The sequence below is a fragment of the Oryctolagus cuniculus genome, chromosome 2 (assembly GCF_051225735.1).
Source record: "Oryctolagus cuniculus isolate XC-2025 breed Fujian yellow rabbit chromosome 2, ASM5122573v1, whole genome shotgun sequence".
Taxonomy (NCBI): domain Eukaryota; kingdom Metazoa; phylum Chordata; class Mammalia; order Lagomorpha; family Leporidae; genus Oryctolagus; species Oryctolagus cuniculus.
Genome location: NC_142868.1, coordinates 10,436,945 through 10,457,427, shown reverse-complemented (window position 1 = coordinate 10,457,427; position 20,483 = coordinate 10,436,945). Strand labels below are relative to the sequence as shown.

The 20,483-nt window shown below is 47.3% G+C and overlaps 1 protein-coding gene across 2 annotated transcripts in view; it reads right to left on the bottom strand.

The window, feature by feature from the left end:
• Positions 1–19,585, bottom strand: part of C1QTNF7 (C1q and TNF related 7) — a 119,676-nt gene extending 100,091 nt beyond the window's left edge. Inside the window, exon 1 of one of the 2 annotated variants that reach the window (XM_008274297.5) lies at positions 19,105–19,585. In XM_008274297.5, coding sequence (XP_008272519.1) covers positions 19,105–19,117 — 13 coding nt within the window. In that variant the 5' untranslated portion in view covers positions 19,118–19,585. The remainder of the gene's footprint in view (positions 1–19,104) is intronic. The other variant, XM_089326950.1, reaches the window with a different exon arrangement.
• Positions 19,586–20,483: the final 898 nt, after the last annotated feature.

Below are 20,483 nucleotides of genomic sequence, written 5' to 3'. Positions count from 1 at the left end.
TTTGTGTTTATCATACACTGTGAAGCTGTGTCTCTGGGCAAAAACCATTCTTCAGAAGGAAAAGAATCCCACTCTAGCTCTATCTCTGAAACTGGATATCAGACTCTCTTCTGACAGAGCTTTGGGTGGGTCAGTCACCAGGACTCCTCAAGAAGGTACGGAGTATCCTGTTGGGGGTTTCAGTGGAGTTTGACCAACAGCCTCTGAGGTCCCTTCCATGCTAAGATATTTATGATTCCACAGTCCTATTTCTTACACCAATATTTCCTTTGTTCATCTGTTTTTCTTCCTGTCTGGATTTGGGACATGCTGTCGCACTTTCTTGGAAGGATTTAGGTTCTGTTGACACCTTTGGGGGAGAAGTGGGCTAGGATGCCAAGTGTCCCATGGTGGCCTAGACACGAGGTAGAACTGTGTCACTCAAAACGCTAGTAGTGTGGATCCACCTTTCTTTCATCTCTACCCATACTTTTCCCAGAGATTCTTCCCTCCTCCAGGGCCAGCAACACAACTTCTCACTTCCAGGGCCAGCAACATAACTCATGACCCCACCACAGAAAGAAAATGTATGACCTTTGTTTGAAAAGCCAGATAAAAGCTTTTACACTCTTCTTTCCATGCTATTTGCTATTTTATGTGGCTCCATCCTGCATGAAGATATTGACTGAGGACCCTGGTCTAGGGTGCCTGCCCTTTCTTACACCTGTGCCCAGGCCCCCAGTGGGAGAGGAGGGTAGCAGCGTTTTCTGGGAAGGAACAGGGAGCTGAGGACCAAGAACCTATCTAATCCCCTAGTGGATATTCCATGGTCCCATCCCACTTGACTTGCACAGCACAAAGGCACAACTAAGACTACTGGAAGACAGAGAGCACAGACCAAGCCCGGGGGCCACTGGTGAGCACAGTACAACTGCGCTGGCTGGAAGTGCACAAACCCACCCTGTCCACGCCTAGCTGTTTGTTTGTTTTTTTTTTTGACAGGCAGAGTGGACAGTGAGAGAGAGAGAGACAGAGAGAAAGGTCTTCCTTTGCCGTTGGTTCACCCTCCAATGGCTGCCGCAGCCCATGCGCTGTGGCCAGCACACCATGCTGATCTGAAGCCAGGAGCCAGGTGCTTCTCCTGGTCTCCCATGGGGTGCAGGGCCCAAGCACTTGGGCCATCCTCCACTGCACTCCCCTGGCCACAGCAGAGAGCTGGCCTGGAAGAGGGGCAACTGGGACAGAATCTGGCACCCCGACCGGGACTAGAACTGGGTGTGCTGGCGCCACAGGCGGAGGATTAGCCTATTGAGCCATGGCACCGGCTCCACTCCTAGCTCTCCAGTCCTGGCTTAGATGCAGAAGCCTACACCTGCTTCTGCTCTTCCACACGTCTTGCTCCTGTGTTTCTTCTGTACCTCTCAGGAGGCTCTTACCCTCTGCCTTGTCTTGTGATGAGTCATTCGAATGCCACACATCCGCTAGTGGTTGGCCACGCTCCTTCTCATATGTTGTCTGTCTTAACACAGAACGTGGTTTCAAATGGCATGAAAGCCATTCTGGATGGTGAGGAGTGGGCACAAGAGACAAATCTTGATTGAGCCTTGAAAATAGTTGTTGCTAAGTTGAGCATTACAGAAGGGGACTTTGATCAAAACAATTGCTCTAGTCTCCCACCCAAAGGGTTAATGTCTGGTACAGCCAGGGGCTCCAGCCTCTTTCTCATCAGTGGGGGCTGTGCACTTGAATTCATCACTTCATGGGTTGTCTTTAGGATCCACAATTTTTGGGTGAGAAATGCAAGCTTTGGAGAATGTGTTCAAGCACACACAACTAGCACGTGGCAGAAGGGGTTTTGAGCTCTCTGTGGGGGTTTCTCTGTGCCTGATCTCAATATCTATGCCAACTTGTAAACTGCTAGTCCTTGTTTGCAAACCGGCAAGCAAATTTGGTTCAGTTTGAGGTTTAACAAATGTTCTGAATTAGTCGCTATTATTTAAAAACTGGGAGATTTCACATAAAAATCCTGTGCCTTCTCTTGTGGCAACAAATGGATGGGTGGGGTTGTGTAGCTGGCATTTTTTTTTTTTTTTTGGGTAGGCCATCTGAGCTCTGGTTTCTCAGGTCTTTACCCAGCCCTGGTGTTTCTGGCATTGATTAATGACCCTACTCTCTGCTCTGTCAATTCTTTACTTAGAGTAAGACGCTGACCTATCTACTGTTTCATCAGATCCTGGGGTTTCTGCAGTTGAGTGAACTTGCCCAGGGTCACAAGGCTAAGAAGTGAACTCGGGTTCAGTTCTAATTCCCCGACAGACATAGCCTTCTTGAATTTTTACAACCTGTAAACAGCATGCAGCCATTATCCCCAAAAGCACGCCCTGGCTAGGAGAGTCCCAGTGCGCTGATCTCTGCAGATAACTCTAATAAAAGCAGGAATCAAGGGTGACCACATGTGCATATATGAGCAGGGATGGGTTGAGGTCCTGTTTCTATGGAAAATCATTCTTTAAGGCTTAGCAACATTCCAGTGAGCACCTCATATGGTGTCATTTCTTCTCCGGGGTCCATAATTTAAATTTATGTCTTAGAGCAATTGGGGGGAAAAAATCTCATTTTTCCCACACTGCGGTTTTCCCCTTATTATCTCTTTGCTTCCCGAGTTCAACTTGTGTGTCACGGGGCCAGGGAGGGGGGTGGGGGTTCTTTATAGTGTGTTCTCCCCTGGAAGATTTCCTGGAATGCACTCAAGGTCCTGATGACATCTCCACATCAAAAGCTGGTAGAATTTAGATGACCCAACAGAGCCCGGGCAGCCTGAAGATGTGTTGTGTCAGAACAGCTTCCAGGACAGAGCAAAGCAGGACTCAGAGGACACGCAGGGCCACAGAGAGCCACAGCTTCCAAGCTACTGCAGGGTGTCACCGTTCCAGCCTCCCGGCTCCCAGTCCTCTGCCAAGCCGCAGCTGACTTCCTCTGAAACTCTGCTACCCACCTGTGTCTCTCTCACCTGAAAACCTTTGATAGCTTCTCACTTCCTTTAGAATAAAGTCAGAATTGCCTCTCTGCTACTCTCCTTCCTCAGATTGAACTCTTTGATAAGTTTCTAAAAAAGATTTATTTATTGTTTGAAAGGGAGAGAGAGAGAGAGAAAGAGAGAGAGAGAGAGAGAGAATTCATTTATTGGTTCACTCCCTAATGGGCTGCAAGCCCCTGCCAAAGCCAGGAACCTTTAACTCCACCCAGGTTTCTCACATAGGTGGCAGGGTCCCAAGCACTAGGGTCATCTGCTGCTGCTTTCCCAGGTGCAGTAGCAGGGAGCCTGATCGGAAGCAGAGCAGCCTGGACTCGAACTGACACTCCAATGTGGGGTGCTGGCATTGCAAATGCTGGCTTGACCGACTGTGCCATAGAGTACTGCCCACCCCCTCCACCCCCCAATCTAACTTTTAGAATACTACCTTCTTTCTAGAATATTCTTTTCCAATCAAACAGGCCTACTTGGTGTGCACCAAGAACTCTGTGCACGCATCCTTCCCCCGGCCTCTGCTGTCTGTGCAGATCCCCTCTCTCCCCCATGACCCAGTCATCCTCTTCTGTGAGGTCTGGGACCACTCAGCCTCGTTTCCCCTAGCTGTGGAGAAAGAGAAGGACAGATGCCGAAATGCACCTTGCCTGAAACTCCAGATGCAGCAAAACACCTGCTCCTAATGCCCCAGGGATAGATGGCATCAGGCCCACTGGTTCCATTGTGTAATACACTTCTTTCTTTGTTATTGTTGTTATCCAGTTGTTCATTGATTCCAGCACATTTTGAACAAATGGGAGTTTTGGTGTCGCTCTGCAGCTGAGATCTCGCTGCACGCACTAGCCATGTGGTCCAGTTCCTTCACCTCCTGCAGGAACTCGCAGAGCTGAATGAACTCATGTTCGTGCAGCGTTCAATCAGGACCAAGGGCTCAAGCCAGACAAAAATGGATCCTCAGGAGATGCTTGTCTCTCCTTCCTGCTGATAGCTTTTGTCATCGACCAGGGATGTCACCGGCAGCTACCTTGTATAAACTGCAGCCAGGTCCCAGGAAAACTGTGCTCTGAGACACGAGCTCTATGTGAGGTGCTTGTGTTTTATGGGTGTGTGATGTGGCTTCCCCCAATTCATATTAGACCAACTTTGGAAGAAAATATCAGCCAAAAGGAAAATACTCAATTCTCCCTTTTGTGTGCACATTGGCCATTTGTCTGTCCAAAGTAAGCAGCCTCTCTAACGGGCCTACCCAACTTTATTCTCAAAGATTCTAAAACTTGTCCTGGAATGAACTTGCAGGCCAATTTCTTTTAAAATATAAGTTTTAAAGATTTTTTCTTAAGCCAACATGAAATGTCACTGACTCTGTCAAGTGGACATTGCATCAGCAATTTCCAGGATTGGAGGTCTTTTCATTGGAAGGGAAATGTTATTTTGTTCCCTCTGCTGTCTCAGTGCAAAGAATAATGAATCCTAAGATCTCCAGTCTGCAGACCAAATGGAAATCATCTCATCGACATAGATTATGCAGCTATTTAGAGCTAATATTGTATTTTTTATTAGATTTTGTTTTTTTTCCAAGCTAATATTCTAGAAATTAAAGAAGGCCTCAGGATCATATATATGCCTGGATATATGAGAGAAATAATACTTGCAAATGGGCACGAGTTTACAGGGATAATTAAGGGATGTGAAGATTTGCTTTCAGTGAGAGAAGCAGGCATATGAGCTGGCACGTGGGGGATGATCTGGCAGGCAGATGTTGGCAATGACCGCATTCAGGGAAGGAGGAAGGAGTGGGCAGATAATGGACACAGCAGTGCTGAGAGTGGCCAAACCCAACTATCTGTAGCTCAAGGCTCTGCATTTTCCAATTAGTGTCTGTGATGGGCCATCCGGATTCTGGCTGCTCCTCTGCAGATCTCCTGCTCACTCACCGCTCTCTGAAAAGCTTTGAACCTTGCTCAAGCCCATTTGTACCTGGAAGGTGAAGCTGCCGCCTGGGGCACATTTGCACTTCCCTTCACTTTCATTCAGGGGCCACGGGGTTGGTGTTGGCACATTGTCTTGTAGGGTCGTTTTGTCCTTTTGCAGGTTTAGAAGGAAGCACACAGGATTGGATTAGTGCTTTATACTGGGAGTGGCAGGGTGAAAAGACGACGGGCACCTGGGTGGTACAGACCCAAGCTTGAATCCTGGCTTCCCACTTAGTGACTTCAGGCAAACGATGGAGCTTCTCTGAATCCCATTTCCTCCTCTGCTGAATGGGTTGCAACTACCTTACAGGGTTTACGTAAGGATGAAGGGAGGTAATCAAGAGATGCATCTGACACGCAGTAGGAAATGTCATCAAGGGCAGTTTAAAGCAAGTGTGTAGTGGGGTGTAGCTTGAGGGGCACACTCAGTCAAGATCCCTGATCAACCTGTTGGGTGGAGGGAAACAGCTCTCTGCCCTGGCTGCATGTTAGAATCACCTGCGGGAGCGCTAAAGCATGGTTTAAGCCTGGATCTCACCCCCAGAGACTGACGTAATGGTCTTGGGTGCAGCCTGGGCTTCCTCCAAGCTGCCTCACTGATCGTTAAGGTGCAGCCAAGATCGAAGACCACAGTGAAATTTCTTGCTCTCTTCTGTTTATGTAATCTGATGATGCTGCTTCTCCACTCACCTACACTTCTGGATCCCAGGATCTCACTGAAATCCTGTTACAATGTTGTTTTCTGGAGTAGATGAAGTAAGTCTGACAGTGAAGGGGGTTTACAGTTGGGGTTGTTGTTATGGGTTGCTAAAGAAAATAAATGAGTTTTGTTCAAATAGAAAGCTTACAGAATGTGTGTTCAAGCTGGGAGGTTATGGGGGAAGAGAAATGGAAGGAAGGAAGGAAGGAAGGAAGGAAGGAAGGAAGGAAGGAAGGAAGGAGAAAGGGAGGGAAGGAGGGAGGGAGGGAGGAGGGAAGGAAAACAAAGGAGGGAGTCTGGGACAACACCCCGCATATCACCCTGCTTTCTCCTCCATTCCTGCAATAGAAACAGGATTTTTAGCATGAGCTGTAAATTATAGAGCAGTACATTATCTCCCTTAATTCTTTCCGCAAGTCTAATGAGATGGATGATATTACCCTCATTTGTTTATAGCAAGGAAATGAAGGGAGGAGAAGTTCATTGCTCCATGACACAGTCTAGAAAATGACAGAGCTGGGGTCTCCCCCAGATCTGCCCTAGCTTCAGGGCAGCCTATACTTTGCTGCCTCTTAGGATCAGAATCCCAAGGTGTTAACAAAAGATCTTGGGAAATTTCCTCAGAAGTCCAGCTGGAGGGAGCGCAGCAAAAACCAGAACTCAGTCCAAGGGAAGGTGATGCGAGTCCAGGGTAAGGAAGGACGAAGGACGAAGAAAATGAGTCACTCCAGGGAAAAATGGAAACAGACTGGGATGAACTTTCCCTTCCTTCTTTCTTTCCTTCCTTTATGAGATCCTTTCTGCCCAGGAACCAGTTTGCTGTAGCCTGAGGCTGCATCTAAGCTCTCTGGTTAACCAGGATTTACAGATCTCCCTCAGCAACAGCCTTGCAACAGCTTCAGCCATAAACTACCTTTGCTGCAAGACTCGCATTCCTTGCTACACACAGCAGCATTTCTAAACAGGATTTGAGCGAGGTTGTCACACAGGGCAACACGGGATGTTCAGTGAGAGATTAAGGGGTTGCTGCACATAAAAGTGAGATAAGGAAGACAAATTTGTTCCAAGGCAGGGCCCGAGTGGGAGCACCAGAAAGGGGACTCATTTCCCCTCTGTCCATCCTCTGACCCTGAGCAGACCCAAGGCATCACGGGTCACTTGCATCTGAAAAGTATCAGGGTGTGGCTGCCAGGAAGTGGAATTTTATGCTCAACCCTAGTAACCAGCTTGATCCTGTGGTTCACATATTTAGCTCCTCCTCCTCCTCATGGCTTTGATTTTCTGTTTCCATTTAAAGTGCTTTGTTTTGCACATTTCTTTCAATTTGCCTGGAACATTTGTAGAAGAGGCCAACAGACACTTAATGGAATTCTTCTATGCACCAGGCATTTTGCTAGGCATGTATGTTATCTAGAGGCGCATACGCTGCAGGGGATCAAGCACACATGCAAACAAAGGAAAGGCATCCAGACTTGGGGGAAAATGTGGCAAAAACACAGAGAAGCAATGAAATGAGAAGAGAGGAATTGAGAGAATACACTGATTGCCATGAAATAGGATGGGAAAGCAGAAAAGAGAGAAATAGGATGAGAGGGTGTGAAGACAAGAGGTTTAAGGGTGAGGTGAGAACACAGATTGTAGGGAGCAGAGAACAGGCCAGGAGGAGGGAGACGGCTGGAGGAATGGGGCTGGGTGGAACAGGACCAGGGTAAGACCTGGAAGAGAGAGAGTGTAGGAGAGGCAACTGCAGAAAGGGTAGTGATGTGGAGGTTGGAAGTTGCCAAGAGAGGTAGGAGGATCTTCATCTGCTCCAGCCTCCAGCACTGGGAAACGGGCAGCAGCACCCACTTCACACTGTGTCCTGCAGCCTTGCCTGCTAGGAAACAGGAGGACCCTGGCTCTGTAGGCCAGCAGGTGTGCAGGGCCACAAATCGCTCCAGTAGAGGTGAGTCTTCAGTCTTCCTTGCAAAATAGGGACAAACATATCATCCACTTTGCAGGGGCTTTGAAGGTTTGCCCATAACTGTGCCTTCTGAGCCAGGAGTGTACCCTGCTGTCTCCTGTCATGGGGTGGGGGTAGGGCTTGATACCCCCATACATGTGCACATTTATCCAAAGTTACTGGAAACGTAGAATGAAAAGTTACATTTACTTTGGTGCAAAAAAGTTTTGAAGTCCCTGTGTAGTTTTTCCTGATATGTGTTTTCCATGAGCTTTTTGAGGCCTACTCGTATGCATGGGTTTCAATTTTTTTGTACTAGAATAAACATTATTTTTAAATATTTTAATTTCATTTTCCCATGAACTTTTTGAAATGTTCTCAACTTTATCATTGCAAAGGCTCTGGAGATTTCTCACATAGCAGGAACATGGGACTCTTTTTATGTCTCCCGATGACACTGTATTGACTCATAGGAAATCACCATTTCTAAAGGTCAAACACACAAATTATTTTATATATTTTTAGATTTATTTGAAAGGTAGAGAGAGAGAGAGTGACCTCCCATCCACTCCTCAAATGCCTGCAACAGCCGAGGCTGGAACAGGCCAAGCCAGGAGTTGTGAAGACAATCTGGGTCCTCCACGTGGGTGACAGGAACCCAACTACTTGAGAGATCACATGGCTTTATCCAGAGTGTGTGTTACCAGGAAGCTAGATTTGGGAGTGTTCTGAGACTCCAACCCAGGCGATCTGATACGGGGTGTGGGTGTCCCAAGTGGCATCTTAACTACTGAGTCAAATGTATACCCTAGCCAGTCTTTTGGAATATAATACTTCATGGAAACATGCAAATACATGGGTTTTCTTGAAATGCTGAAGATCTGGCACAGCTGAGCCAGGTTTCCCTATGGCCAGCTGAGGGTGGCCAGCCTTTCTGGTGGAGCACGGGATCCTAGCTCTCTGGGGTCTCTGCCATGCTCATCCACACATGTGCATTGTCTGCTTGGTCCTGAGGGTAGGGAGGTAGCCTCTGACTTATTGTCTAGAGCTAAGCTATGTCTTACTGCTGATATAACCCTGGGAAATTATATTTTCTTGTGCAGAAAAAAGTGTTAGGGCAACAATGTAGAATTGTGTGAGCAAATGGCAAGAATACATCATCCAAGCCAAACACCTGAAGCCTTGAATCCACTGCCCTTATTTGTGGGGGACACACTATAAAACCCTAGTGGATATTCGAAACCTCAAAACTCTACATACACGTTTTTTTCTATATATACATATTTATGATAAAATTGAGCTTACAAATTAGGCATAGTAAGAGATTAACAGTAACTAATAATGAAGCAAAAATTTTAATAACAATAACTTCAATAATAGCAACAATAATAATAATATATTGTAGTAAAAGTTTGGCGCTGAGGCCATTATTAAATAAGTGTTACTTGAAGACTAGCACTGCATTACTATGATAGGCAGACTGGGAGCCCAGAGCACTACTAAGTGACTAACGGGTAGGTGGTGTATATGGTGTGGAGACGCTGGACAAAGTGATGACTCTTGTCTCAGTTGAGGCAGAGTGGGACAATGAAAGAGTTCATTGTGCTACTCGGAATTTAAGAATTCCTTATTTCTGAAATTTCTATTTATTGTGGGCTGCAGAATGGGATTAGAACACAGTGAAAGTGTGGAACAGAGAATTAGAGGTACGGGACACCAGTGTAATCAAAGCAAGCTGGGAGCACTTGTCTGGAGCCTGCTTGCCACTCTGCTTCCCCAGCAGTGTGGAAATATTTTCAACTTGGCTAAAATTCTCTCTCTGGACATGTCTACACTCACATAAGAATGCATTCACTAAATTTCTAGTGTGTGTTCAATCTTCTTGGTTGTACTTTTGTTTTTAATCCCCAGTTAAGTGCTAATTTGTTCAGAGAGAAGAAATCTACCATAACAAAGAGGTCTAGGGAAAGAGTAGCTGGCATTTGCAGCATTTGTATTTCACTTTTTTTTTATTTGACAGATAGAGTTAGTCAGTGAGAGAGAGAGACATAGAGAAAGGTCTTCCTTCTGTTGGTTCACCCCCCAAATGGCCACCACAGCCAGAGTTATGCCCATCCAAAGCCAGGAGCCAGGTGCTTCCTCCTGATCTCCGAAGTGGGTGCAGGCGCCCAAGCATTTGGGCCATCCTCCACTGCCCTCCCGGGCCACAGCAAAGAGCTGGACTGGAAGAGGAGCAACCGGGACTAGATCCCAGTGCCCATATGCGATGCAGGCGGAGGATTAACCAAGTGAGCCACGGCACCGGCCCTGTATTTCACTTTCTAGCTTGCACACATTTTCTTGCACAGTATCTCACTTTTACCTCCAGTAAGTCCAGTACATATTATGCCCATTTTCAAAGATGAACAAACAGAGGTTCAGAGAGTTCCAGTAACTTGGGTGCAGTCACACAGCCAGGGAGACTTAAGGCTGAAACAGACACACGCAGATTGTGGTCCCAGGACCTTCATTCTTTATAGTTAACTGTGAAGAATGCAGCATCACAAATGGATGAAAATGGGCTTTGTTGCAACTCAGTGTAAGACAGAATCTGAATGTTCCAGGAGTCCCTTGTATGAGATGAACTTACTGGTGAGGCTGGTGCACATGGCAATTAGGGAAAACGGAGCATTAGGATCAGAGATGTGGGTCATTCCCCTGCACTGCGGGCTGTCAGATGACCTCCAAAGTAGAGGTTATACAGCCCTGGCATATATCTGATACTTCTTGACACCTCACTAATTAACTCTTTTTTATTTTATTTATTTTATTTTTTTTTTGACATGCAGAGTTAGACAGTGAGAGAGAGAGAGAGACAGAGAGAAAGGTCTTCCTTTGCCGTTGGTTCACCCCCCAAGTGGCTGCTACGGTTGATGCATTGCGGCCGGTGCGCTGTGCTGATCCGAAGCCAGGAGCCAGGTGCTTCCTCCTGGTCTCCCATGCGGGTGCAGGGCCCAAGCACTTGGGCCATCCTCCACTGCCTTCCTGAGCCACAGCAGAGAGCTGGACTGGAAGAGGAGCAACCGGGACAGAATCCGGCGCCCCAACCGGGACTAGAACCCAGGGTGCCGGTACCACGGGTGGAGGATTAGCCTAGTGAGCCACAGTGCCGGCAACTAATTGAACTCTTGATACTCTCTTGCTAACCCTAAATTGGATTCTTCTCTTCTCTTCCGTCTCTCTTTTTAAAAATATATATTTCTCTGAAAGGCAGAATTAAGAGGGGAAGGAATATCTTCCATTCGCTGGTTGACTCACCACCCAAATGGCTGCAATGGCCTGAGCTGGGCTAGGCTGAAGCCAGAAGCCTGGAACTCCACCTGGGCCTCACGTATGAGTGTAGAGATCCAAACACTTGGGCCATCTTCTGCTCCTTTCCTAGGTGCATTAATAAAGAGCTGGATCTGAAGTGGATCAGCAGGGACCCAACCCAGTGCGCATAGGGAATGCCGGCATCGCAGGTGGCAGCTTAACCCACTCTACCACAGCGGCATCCCCAGCTTCTTTGTTCACACAGGGATTCAGGCAGCCATTCTCCAGCTCAGGACAGCGAGGATCAAGTTGGCATGAGACACACAAGCCATTTCGAGTCTGGCGATCAAGCCGAAGCTTGTTTCTAAAGGGGCATGTGTATCTTAGGTGAGTCACGGGGACGACCCTCCCTGCAAGCACAGAGAGGCACCGACAGAGGGCGGGGAAGGCGGAGGGGGGCAGCCTTCAAGTATTTAAAACCCAGGGGAAGGAGGGCCTTTCCTTATAGTGCTAAAAGCAGAACAGGACCAATCGGGAGATGCAAAAAAGGATGCGATTCTGGCATGAGGAAGAACTTCCTGGTGACTAGTGGTGTTTAAGTGAAGGAGTAGCTTTATTAACGATGCATGTTTGACCTCTGCTGGCGTTGAAATTGAAGGTGGCATCTGCAGCTTAAATTCTAAAAGTCTGTTTGGATATCATTCCACCTCAGCCTCCTGGACAAACAGTAAGGCACTGAAAACATTTTTGTTACATTTCAGAGCCTGATACATAAATTGTCTTCCAGAAATGAGAGTTTTTCTTAGTGCCTCCAATTTATATTAGAATCACATGGAGTTGCCATTTTTTTTTTTTTGTTGGTAACAAATGGCTGGATGTCAGCGTTTTTATATGGTTCAACATATTTTATACAGAGGCAAGGGAATAGGCTCAGATGCTGTGGACTTGTGCTGGGTAGTGAAGAGGGCCACCCAAGATGCTGTGGAGGGAGTGTGTGTGCACAGGTAATGGGAGACTCGAGGGAGAGCCCAGGGCGAAGGCAGACAGAAGGTCACGAGACAAATTTCCAAAGCTCCCACCTTGGTCCATTTTGTGTTGCTAAAGTAGAATACTTGAGACTGAGTAATTAACAAAGAACAGAGGTTTGTTTCTTACAGTTCTGGAAACTGGGAATTCCAAGATCAAAGGGCCTTGGTGTTACATATCCCATGGTGGAGGGCAGGAGGGCAAGAGAGCATGCGGAAGGGTGGGGAGAAAGAGAGAGCAAAAGAGCACACTCACAACCTCAAGCTCCAAGCCCCTCCCTCATTAATCCATCTATGAGGGTGGCGCTTTCACGGTCTAAACGCCTTCTGTTAGTGCCTACTTTGCAACACTGTTGCACTGGGAATTACCTTTCCAACACAGGCTGTGCAGAGGACACTGTGAAATCATCACACCCCGAGACCATGTCAGGGACTACGTGGTTTACTGTGAAGGAAAAGAGGAGCGGCTAGCAATCTTGATAGACACACCTGTGACAAAGTGGGTGGGTGATTCTAGTACATTCCGAGAATACCTTAACTAAGGTTCCTTTGGTGTCAAATCAGATTTTAGAGTGGAATGGGACAAAAATTACTTTATACACAGTCATTTCTAAATAAATTAATGGTGTGAACAGTAAAGTGAAACAAATCACTTAACCAATTTCAGGGAGTTAACTCTTTCCTGTAGGTAGCCAATTAGTGTTCTAATGACAGCTCTCAAATATTGTCTGAGTGGGGGCTGGCGCTGTGGCTCACTTGGTTAATCCTCCGCCTGTGGTGCCAGGTTCTAGTCCTGGCTGCTCCTCTTCCAGTCCAGCTCTCTGCTGTGGCCCGGGAGGGTAGTGGAGGATGGCCCAAGTGTTTGGGCCCCTGCACCCACATAGGAGACCAGGAAGAAGAACCTGGCTCCTGGCTTCGGATCGGCGCAGCGCCGGCTGTGGTGGCCATTTGGGGGGTGAACCAATGGAAGGAAGACCTTTCTCTCTCTCTCTCCCACTGTCTTTAACTCTACGTGTCAAATAAGTAAAATAAAATAAAATAAAATAAAATAAAATAAAATAAAATATTGTCCGAGTATGTCTGGGAGGATGTATTTTGAGGCAACTACATTAGCTATGGCTTTCTATGATTGGCAGTATGTCAGGACCCTAAAACTATAAATGTCCAACACTGGTCAATAATTAGCCTTTCATTAAGTAGGACCAATTTCCTTCTCTTGACTTTGAGGCAGAAGTCGGACGAACATGGAGAGGAGTCTTCAGAATGTTTATGGAACACGCATATTATGAAAAGATGATGCACGGATTTCATAATTTTTGCACCAAAATTAACCCATCGTTTTATTCCATTTCCCACATTTTGGAGTTTGAGGTCTCCTCTAACTCTGTGGCCTTGGACAAGATGCTTTGCCTTGCTGTCCTCTCTGCCATAGGCTGAGTCTGCCACCTTGCAGACAGATGCAGAGATGGTGGAAGGAACCCCTCCCATTTATTACCGCATCAAGCAGTCATGCTGTGTTTACGGGAGGGAAACTTTCTCTAGTTAAATTAAATTTTAATTGGAAATGGTTATTGAAGGATTAGTCAAGACCAAAGCACCAGATTTCTACAGAAAATAAGGAATCCTTTGTGGGGGTACCCATGGCAGTATGCAAAAAGGGTGTAGGTTTTGGAGGCAGGCACAACATGAGTTTGGGGACACAGAGACAGGATAAATACAGTCCTGGCACAAGGTAGAGACTTCATAAAAAGATACTTAACCTGATCACAGTAAATAGCTCCTCCGGAGACAGACGGAATAACTCTGAAGGAGTCCCTCTACCGTCATCTGGGACACAGGTTTCACTGCTGATTGCTGAGAACTTATTAGGTGTGTGACAGGATCACTTAGCAGGAATGAGGATTTGTGTTGTTCTCCATTCCCAGCTCACCCTTACAGGAGTGCTGCCTATTTCAAGACTATTGCCTTGTCTCAGGGGTTTTTCAGAGCAGGACGCAGAAGTGTCTTGAAAACAACACTTCTTTTCAGAAAGTCGAAGTCCAAGCATGTGCTGGGGAGCAGTGGAAAGGACTGCTGATGGGAGAGGGTCCTGCACCTGGAAGGGCAGGGGTCAGGGCCTCGGAAAGAAGAAGTGCTCACTCTGTAGGGCCAACTCTGTGAGCGGAGGGCTTCCTGGGACTGCCCAGACATCCAGTCCCTGAGCTTGACTGTGATCCTCGATTCCCAAGGAAGGTACGAAACCACAATCCACAGACATCAAAGGGATAGGTAATTTATAAGAGCAGGCCTGACGAACATAAAAGAAGACCTGTCAGGGTCTGTGTCTGACACTGGTTGGAACATGGAGGCAGGTGCACCACTAATTTCTGTAACTGAAGTTCCTGCTGGCATGGTCTCTTTGAATCAGATTTAAATGGAATTAAAGAAAATAAAGAAAGGTGCCATCTCTTGCAGACTTGTGTTTATACATGAAGATTCAGACATGCTGTTGGAAGGCAGCGGCGAATCAAAACGCGAGTGGGTGCTTGCTCTCCAGGGGCTTGCCGCCTGTGTAGGAGCTGCAGGAAGCCACAGGACTCCAACACAGGGAACCGTCATCCAAAAGCCCTCCCGCGTCTGACATGGTACAAACTGCAGGAAGAGTTCTCAGTCCGCAGAGAAAGACAGTCGAAGTTTGCAAAAGGCAGATGGCCAGGAGGATGCATACGAGCTTCTCCTGAAAGGCTATATTAACATGCGCCCTCCCCCAGCGGTTGCATACCAATACCATTAATATGTAATTGCTTTAGCTGTAAACTCATAAAACTTTTGTAGGCCCTAAAGTTCTTTTGGAAATATGCCTGCTTGATATGAAGGAGGGGTCTGGAACTTGGTGATCAAATAGGGAACTATATAGTTAATGATTTCCAAAAAAGTGCTGCGAGCGTTATCTCATGGAGTGGGAGAGCTACGAGGGTTCTCACAGGTCAACTGGCCTCCGCCACACTCCCTCATTTCCATTCCCTCCCGTGTTGCTATTGAGGTCCATGTGGAATTTGGATTTAGTGAGGATGTTATTTTGAAAGATTTTTGTGATGGTCAAGGCCTTGGTGCAGCTGAGCTGAATGTGTGCCTCCACCCCTTAGCGGCTGTGGACAGCCACTGCCGCGGTCTCCTGCCTGGACACACTGGCCTCCTAACGGGAAGTGGACTCTCTGTCCCCGCTGCGCACTGATTAAACATCCTAAATCATTGTTCTCATCATGTTGCTTTCTTGTTTACAAACCTTTCGTGATTATTCCATGAAAAATCCAAACTCTGTGGTTTGGCATTCAAGGCTTGCTATGATCTGATTCCAACCAAGTCTTCCTCGCTCATCTTTCTCCCGTCTCTGTGCCTGCACTTTGTCCTGCCAGGGCTGCCTTCTTGCTGCTGCCTGTGCTGTCCTCTCCCACGCTTTTGCTAATATTCTTCTCTCTGCCCAGAATGCCCCTCCCTCCCACCAGTCCTTATCCATCCTTCAAGGCCAAATGACACATTCCTTCCTCTGAGGCGTCTTCCTGGGTGAGGGGCCCGAGTTCTAGACCCCTACCCTGCCTGTTGGTGTGTGAAAGACACCAGGCAGAAATTCCAGACCGAATTGCTCTGGGGCTCAGTTTTCTTATCTGTGAAATGGATAAATCGACAGTTACCTTGTGGGGAATTATTTGGCACAGTTCCATGCACATGACACACATCAAGGAATGTAGCTCATTATCCTGGCTAATCCAGGCACCTGTGGTCAACTCTTTGAATTCCCTTTGAGTTCCCTTTGAGCCTCTCATGTTCTCTCTTGTGGTATCTGACCTTGAATTTTGGATATTAAATAGGTGGTTTATTTTCCCCATTCTTTTGATAGCTCCTTGATGGTGGGATCATGTTTTCTCCTAGGTTCTCCCTTTTGCATTGTCCTCTACACAGCAGGTCCTCAAACTGAAGGCAAAGGCTGACAGTTCAGTATGAAATTACTGACAAGAATTTACTTGGCTGTTGCATTTCTCTCCCTTCTAAAGCTTAACAATAGTTTTTCAAACAGGCAATTTCCTAAGATACGAGATGCCCAGCTGTTGACATTTGTGAAGCGGCTAGTGGAGATTGGCACATCCCAATCAAATCTCAGAAGACTGTACTCTCGGAGGACTTGTGACCTCAGCTCACTGGGCCAACTCAACTGCACCACCTTCCAGCAAGTACTTCATGGTCTGTGTGATATTTTTTGGAGGAAAAATTGGTTTCATGGTTAGATGAGTTTGGAAAACATTAGAGTCTAATGCCCCACTCAAGGAGAGTCAGGACACAGTACCCAGCTAAAACATCAGAGAAGTCCTACAGTCGAGAAAGCAGTGTTTAATAGCCAACAGGAAGAGCTGACGGTCATCAAGCTCCCATCATCCACCAGGCCCTCTGCTTACAGTAGGCTGTTCCCTTAAACCTCAGAATGCCCTACAAGATTAATATAATTACCACGGTCACTTAACGGATAAAGAAAATGATGCCTGAATGGGCCCAAGTTCACAGGGACATCCAGGGCTGCAGCTGGAATTCGAAGTCAGGTGTTTGTGACCTTAGAGCTGCAGCTCTGGTTCACTGTGGTGCACAGCTCTTCACATCCTCAAATATGCCTGACCAGGAAATGCTTTTGTTGTTCCTCTTAGGAATAACCCAAGAAACTAGTGTTCCTTGGAACACGCCTTGGGAAATACAGCCTCATCACCCCTAAGTTACTCGGGTTATGGGAGCAGCCATGCTCCTTACGCCTCTGTGCCTCTGCATGCCTACCTCTGCCTGGACACCCGTTCCCTTCCAGCCTTCTCATGGTAGCTGACATGCCCACCAAGGTCTAGTTCAAATGCAGTCCTATGGAAAGCCTTCTTGGTTTCAGCAGGCCAGTTTGCAAAGCCCCTCTCCATGTTTTCATCCTTCTACACTCATCAAAGACCAAGTATTGGGCGCAGACCAGACACTGTTACCCTCCGTGGAATTGCCACCATGTCGCTTGCCTTGCCTCTCAGCATTGATCCTTGAACCTGTGACTTGCTGCGTTGAGGGTCACAGGATTTGAGACTTGCCACCGTGGCCCACAGCCGGGGCTAAGCTGGCTTGTGGCCGCTGCAGCGTGGCCCACGATCCGGCAGTTCGGCAGTTAAAAGCCTCCTCCTGCTGCTTCTCTCTCTTTAGGCCAGGAGGCGCATTAGGTCACACTGGGCCTCTGTCATCAGCGCCCTTTTGGGACAACCCTGACCTGTCCTTTCCAGGGCACTGTCCAGGTCTCATTACTGCGCCTGGGGTGAGTCAGCTGGCTCGGGGCTTCATTAGCAACCCCAACCCTTTTTGTTTTTGTCCTGCTTGGGGCCCAGAGGTGGGGCCTGGCGGCCTTGGCTTCCTGAGATGCCGCCAGCCTCCTTGGGAGCCCGTGCAGGAAGCCGGCGCTGCAGCCCCAACACTCACGTCATGGCATAGTGCGCATTTCCAGGCCGCACCCATCCCCAGGGTACAACTCAGGCGCCACGCACCGCCGGCCACCCCAGCTCGCCGGCTGCCTGCGATGAGGTCATGGGCGGGGCCCGGAGACCCCCTCCAAACAGGGAGGGGGCTTCCCCCACTGGCCCGGGGACTGGCCGAGAAGACCAGAGCGAAGCGATGGGAATTATCATCTCTGTCCAACCCACTGCTCCCTCCTTCACGGTCTGCGGGCCAGTGTGGCGGAACGTGGAGGGAGAAAACAGAGACGACTACAGAAAGAGGGCTTGGAACGGGCAGCTGAAAGTGCCTGAGTCCACCAGCAAGCGTGGAGGGAGAGAAGCCATTTGAGCCTCTTGACCACTTTGCTGGGAGCCCAGGGTGCCGCCTTCTGACTTTTCTGTAATAACGCGCTTCCCTTGACCGTAGTCCCTGTCCTTTCTTTCACTGAGACCACATGGCAGGGGAAGTGGCGCAATCCACCTTCTACAACCAGAATGTGAGACAGAGGAGAAAATAACCCAGAAACGCAGCCACAGCTGGCGAGCAAGGAGGTAGAACCCTTGTAAGCCCGAGAGCAGCGTCCCCAGCAGTGCCTCACTTGTCCTTCCCCCTCTCCCCACCAAGGCCTCCCGGGTTACTTTGCCAGTGTTGTTGGCCCAGTGGGTTTTGCAGCTCAGGTCACCTACGTGTCCCACGTCACTCCAGCTCAATCAGACCCACACGGTGTCGTAACCTCTGCCCGTGAGCTCACATGTGTGCGCGCAGCAAGGAGAGTGGAGTTGTGTTTTAAAACCCTAGCCTGCCAGAAGAATTTGCAGATCTCTGGTTTTTCTGCACCTGGAATTCTGCCTTGGAGAGATGGAAACACTGATAGCAGATATTTTCTTAGGGAAATGGGAACAACGCATCGCACATCGGCACACCCCTCCACCTCCAACCATGAGATACTTCTCACGGGACCGCTGCATAGAAAGACAAAACACCCCAGCCTCTCTGCTCCCTACCTGTCTAGGAGGCAAAGCACCCCGGCTTAGACAACAGCACAGTCAGCCAACTGCGACTAATGAATGTTGACTTGAGCACTTCTCCTCCCTCCAGAATATAGAACTCCTGTAACATCCTCGTATGTCGTTACAAAGGGAAAGTCAAATGATTTATTTCACATTTAAAAACATACCCTGCAAAACAAGTTTATAAGCAGTCATAGAAACCGCAACGAAGAGAATTCAGGGAATGATATTAAAATCTTCCGTGGGGAAAGATTTCTAGTTAGAAGAATCACAGCTCTGGGGTTGAGTTGCACATAGCAGGATAAGGAAACACAGGTACTCTAACCTTGGCAGTAAATTAGGTCATGGCCACACTGGCGAATGAGAAGCTCACCAGATTGGAGATTTTTGAAGAACTCTCCCACCCCCCGGCAACACACATTTTCTAAGGGAAATGGCATTTTTCATAGAGTCAAAGACGTTTTACGGAGATTCACCCGTCAAGCAGAGTAGGAAGTAGGAGAAACGCAGTACCGCTGTGGCTTTGCACCGTCTGATTTATCATTTGTTGACATGCTTCCTACAGGTTCCTCCATTTCTTTACAAGTAGCCGTCGTAAGATCTTCCAGTAAATATTTTGACAAAGGCCAGACAGGAGGGAAAAAGAGAAAGACTGAAGTGAAAATGGTTCCTTACCTTTTCTGGCCATTGCTGGTATCAAACTGTTCCCCCACGCTTGAGGTTGTCTTGCCTTGGTTGTCCCATGAATTCAGAAACCATTAAAAAAAAAAGTTAAAGTAGAAATAGATGTTTCTTCTTCGAAGCTGCTCCAAAACAAAGCACAAAACAACTTGATGAAAAATAAAGTGCCCGTCTGAGCTTGAGAATGTGTTAGAAGCTTGGAACTCATGCTGTTGTGCTAGGTTTTGCAACTGTCTTTCTCAGTTTAAATAACCTCCCACTCCTTCTCCCAGGCACTTGCCAACTGCTATAATTTAAAGCAACTGCGATCCTTCCCATAATACTCACATTTCAAAGGGCTTAATATATACACTAGTTAGGAATGAGTGGGAGTAGGGGACCTCCTTCTGCAGACTAGGGCTGAGCAAACGGAAGGAAACCTTGTCAGAAAGCAAAACCATTCTGTCTCTCTGTTATCCACTGCTCGTCTCACTGTGGCGATTCAAGTGGCTTTCGCCTTTTAAGACACTGAAGACCAAATGTCATCAATTCACTGCAAGCCAAAAAAAAAAAAAAAGGAAAAGAAAAAAAGAGCTCTTAGGAAAGTTTATGCTTCAACTTACAGAATAGAGGTATTAGTAACAGTGTGCTTAAACATCACTTTTGGTAACAGAATTATTTCCAGGAAACTTGCTCCCAATTTATCTATTTGGCAATTTAGGGTAATCATACATATTGTTTCCAGAAAAGGGGAAAGTAGTTCAAGTGATGTTATTAGCATTGGTCTTGTCTTAAACTTTATCCTATATGTGAATCATACATTCTAGGAAGAACGCTTATCCTGTAAAATTTGTTTGTGTGGTTGAATAAATCTTCTGACATTTAGTCTGTTATCAGTGTTACAGATTTTATTACTATCATCCCTCTTCCAGCTGCCTCAACACACGTACACGCATAGGAGCATCTGTGACTTTAAATCATAGCCAACTTTTAAGTGTGGTCAACTGCAAATGGTGATTTTAAACGTATATTATGGTATGTCTCAAAACAAGTCCTGCTCATTATCTGCTAGATAACAGGTCTCCATAAATACTGAATAGATGAATAAAGTAGTGTGTATGTTCAGACCAATTGAACGTTTCTGAGGAGTGGATATTTGGCCTAGCAGTTAAGATGCTGCTAAGACACTCGTGTCTTGGTTTGACTCCCAGCTCTGGCTCCTGATTCCAGGTTCCCATCAGTGCTGGCTCCAGGAGGTAGCAGGTGATTGCTGCAGTGATGGGTCCCTGGATTAAGTTCTTAGTTCCCCGTTTTAGCCCAGACTAGTACCAGCCATTGTGAGCATTTGACTAGTGAACCAGCAGATGGGACCTTTCTCTCTCTCTCTGTCCCTC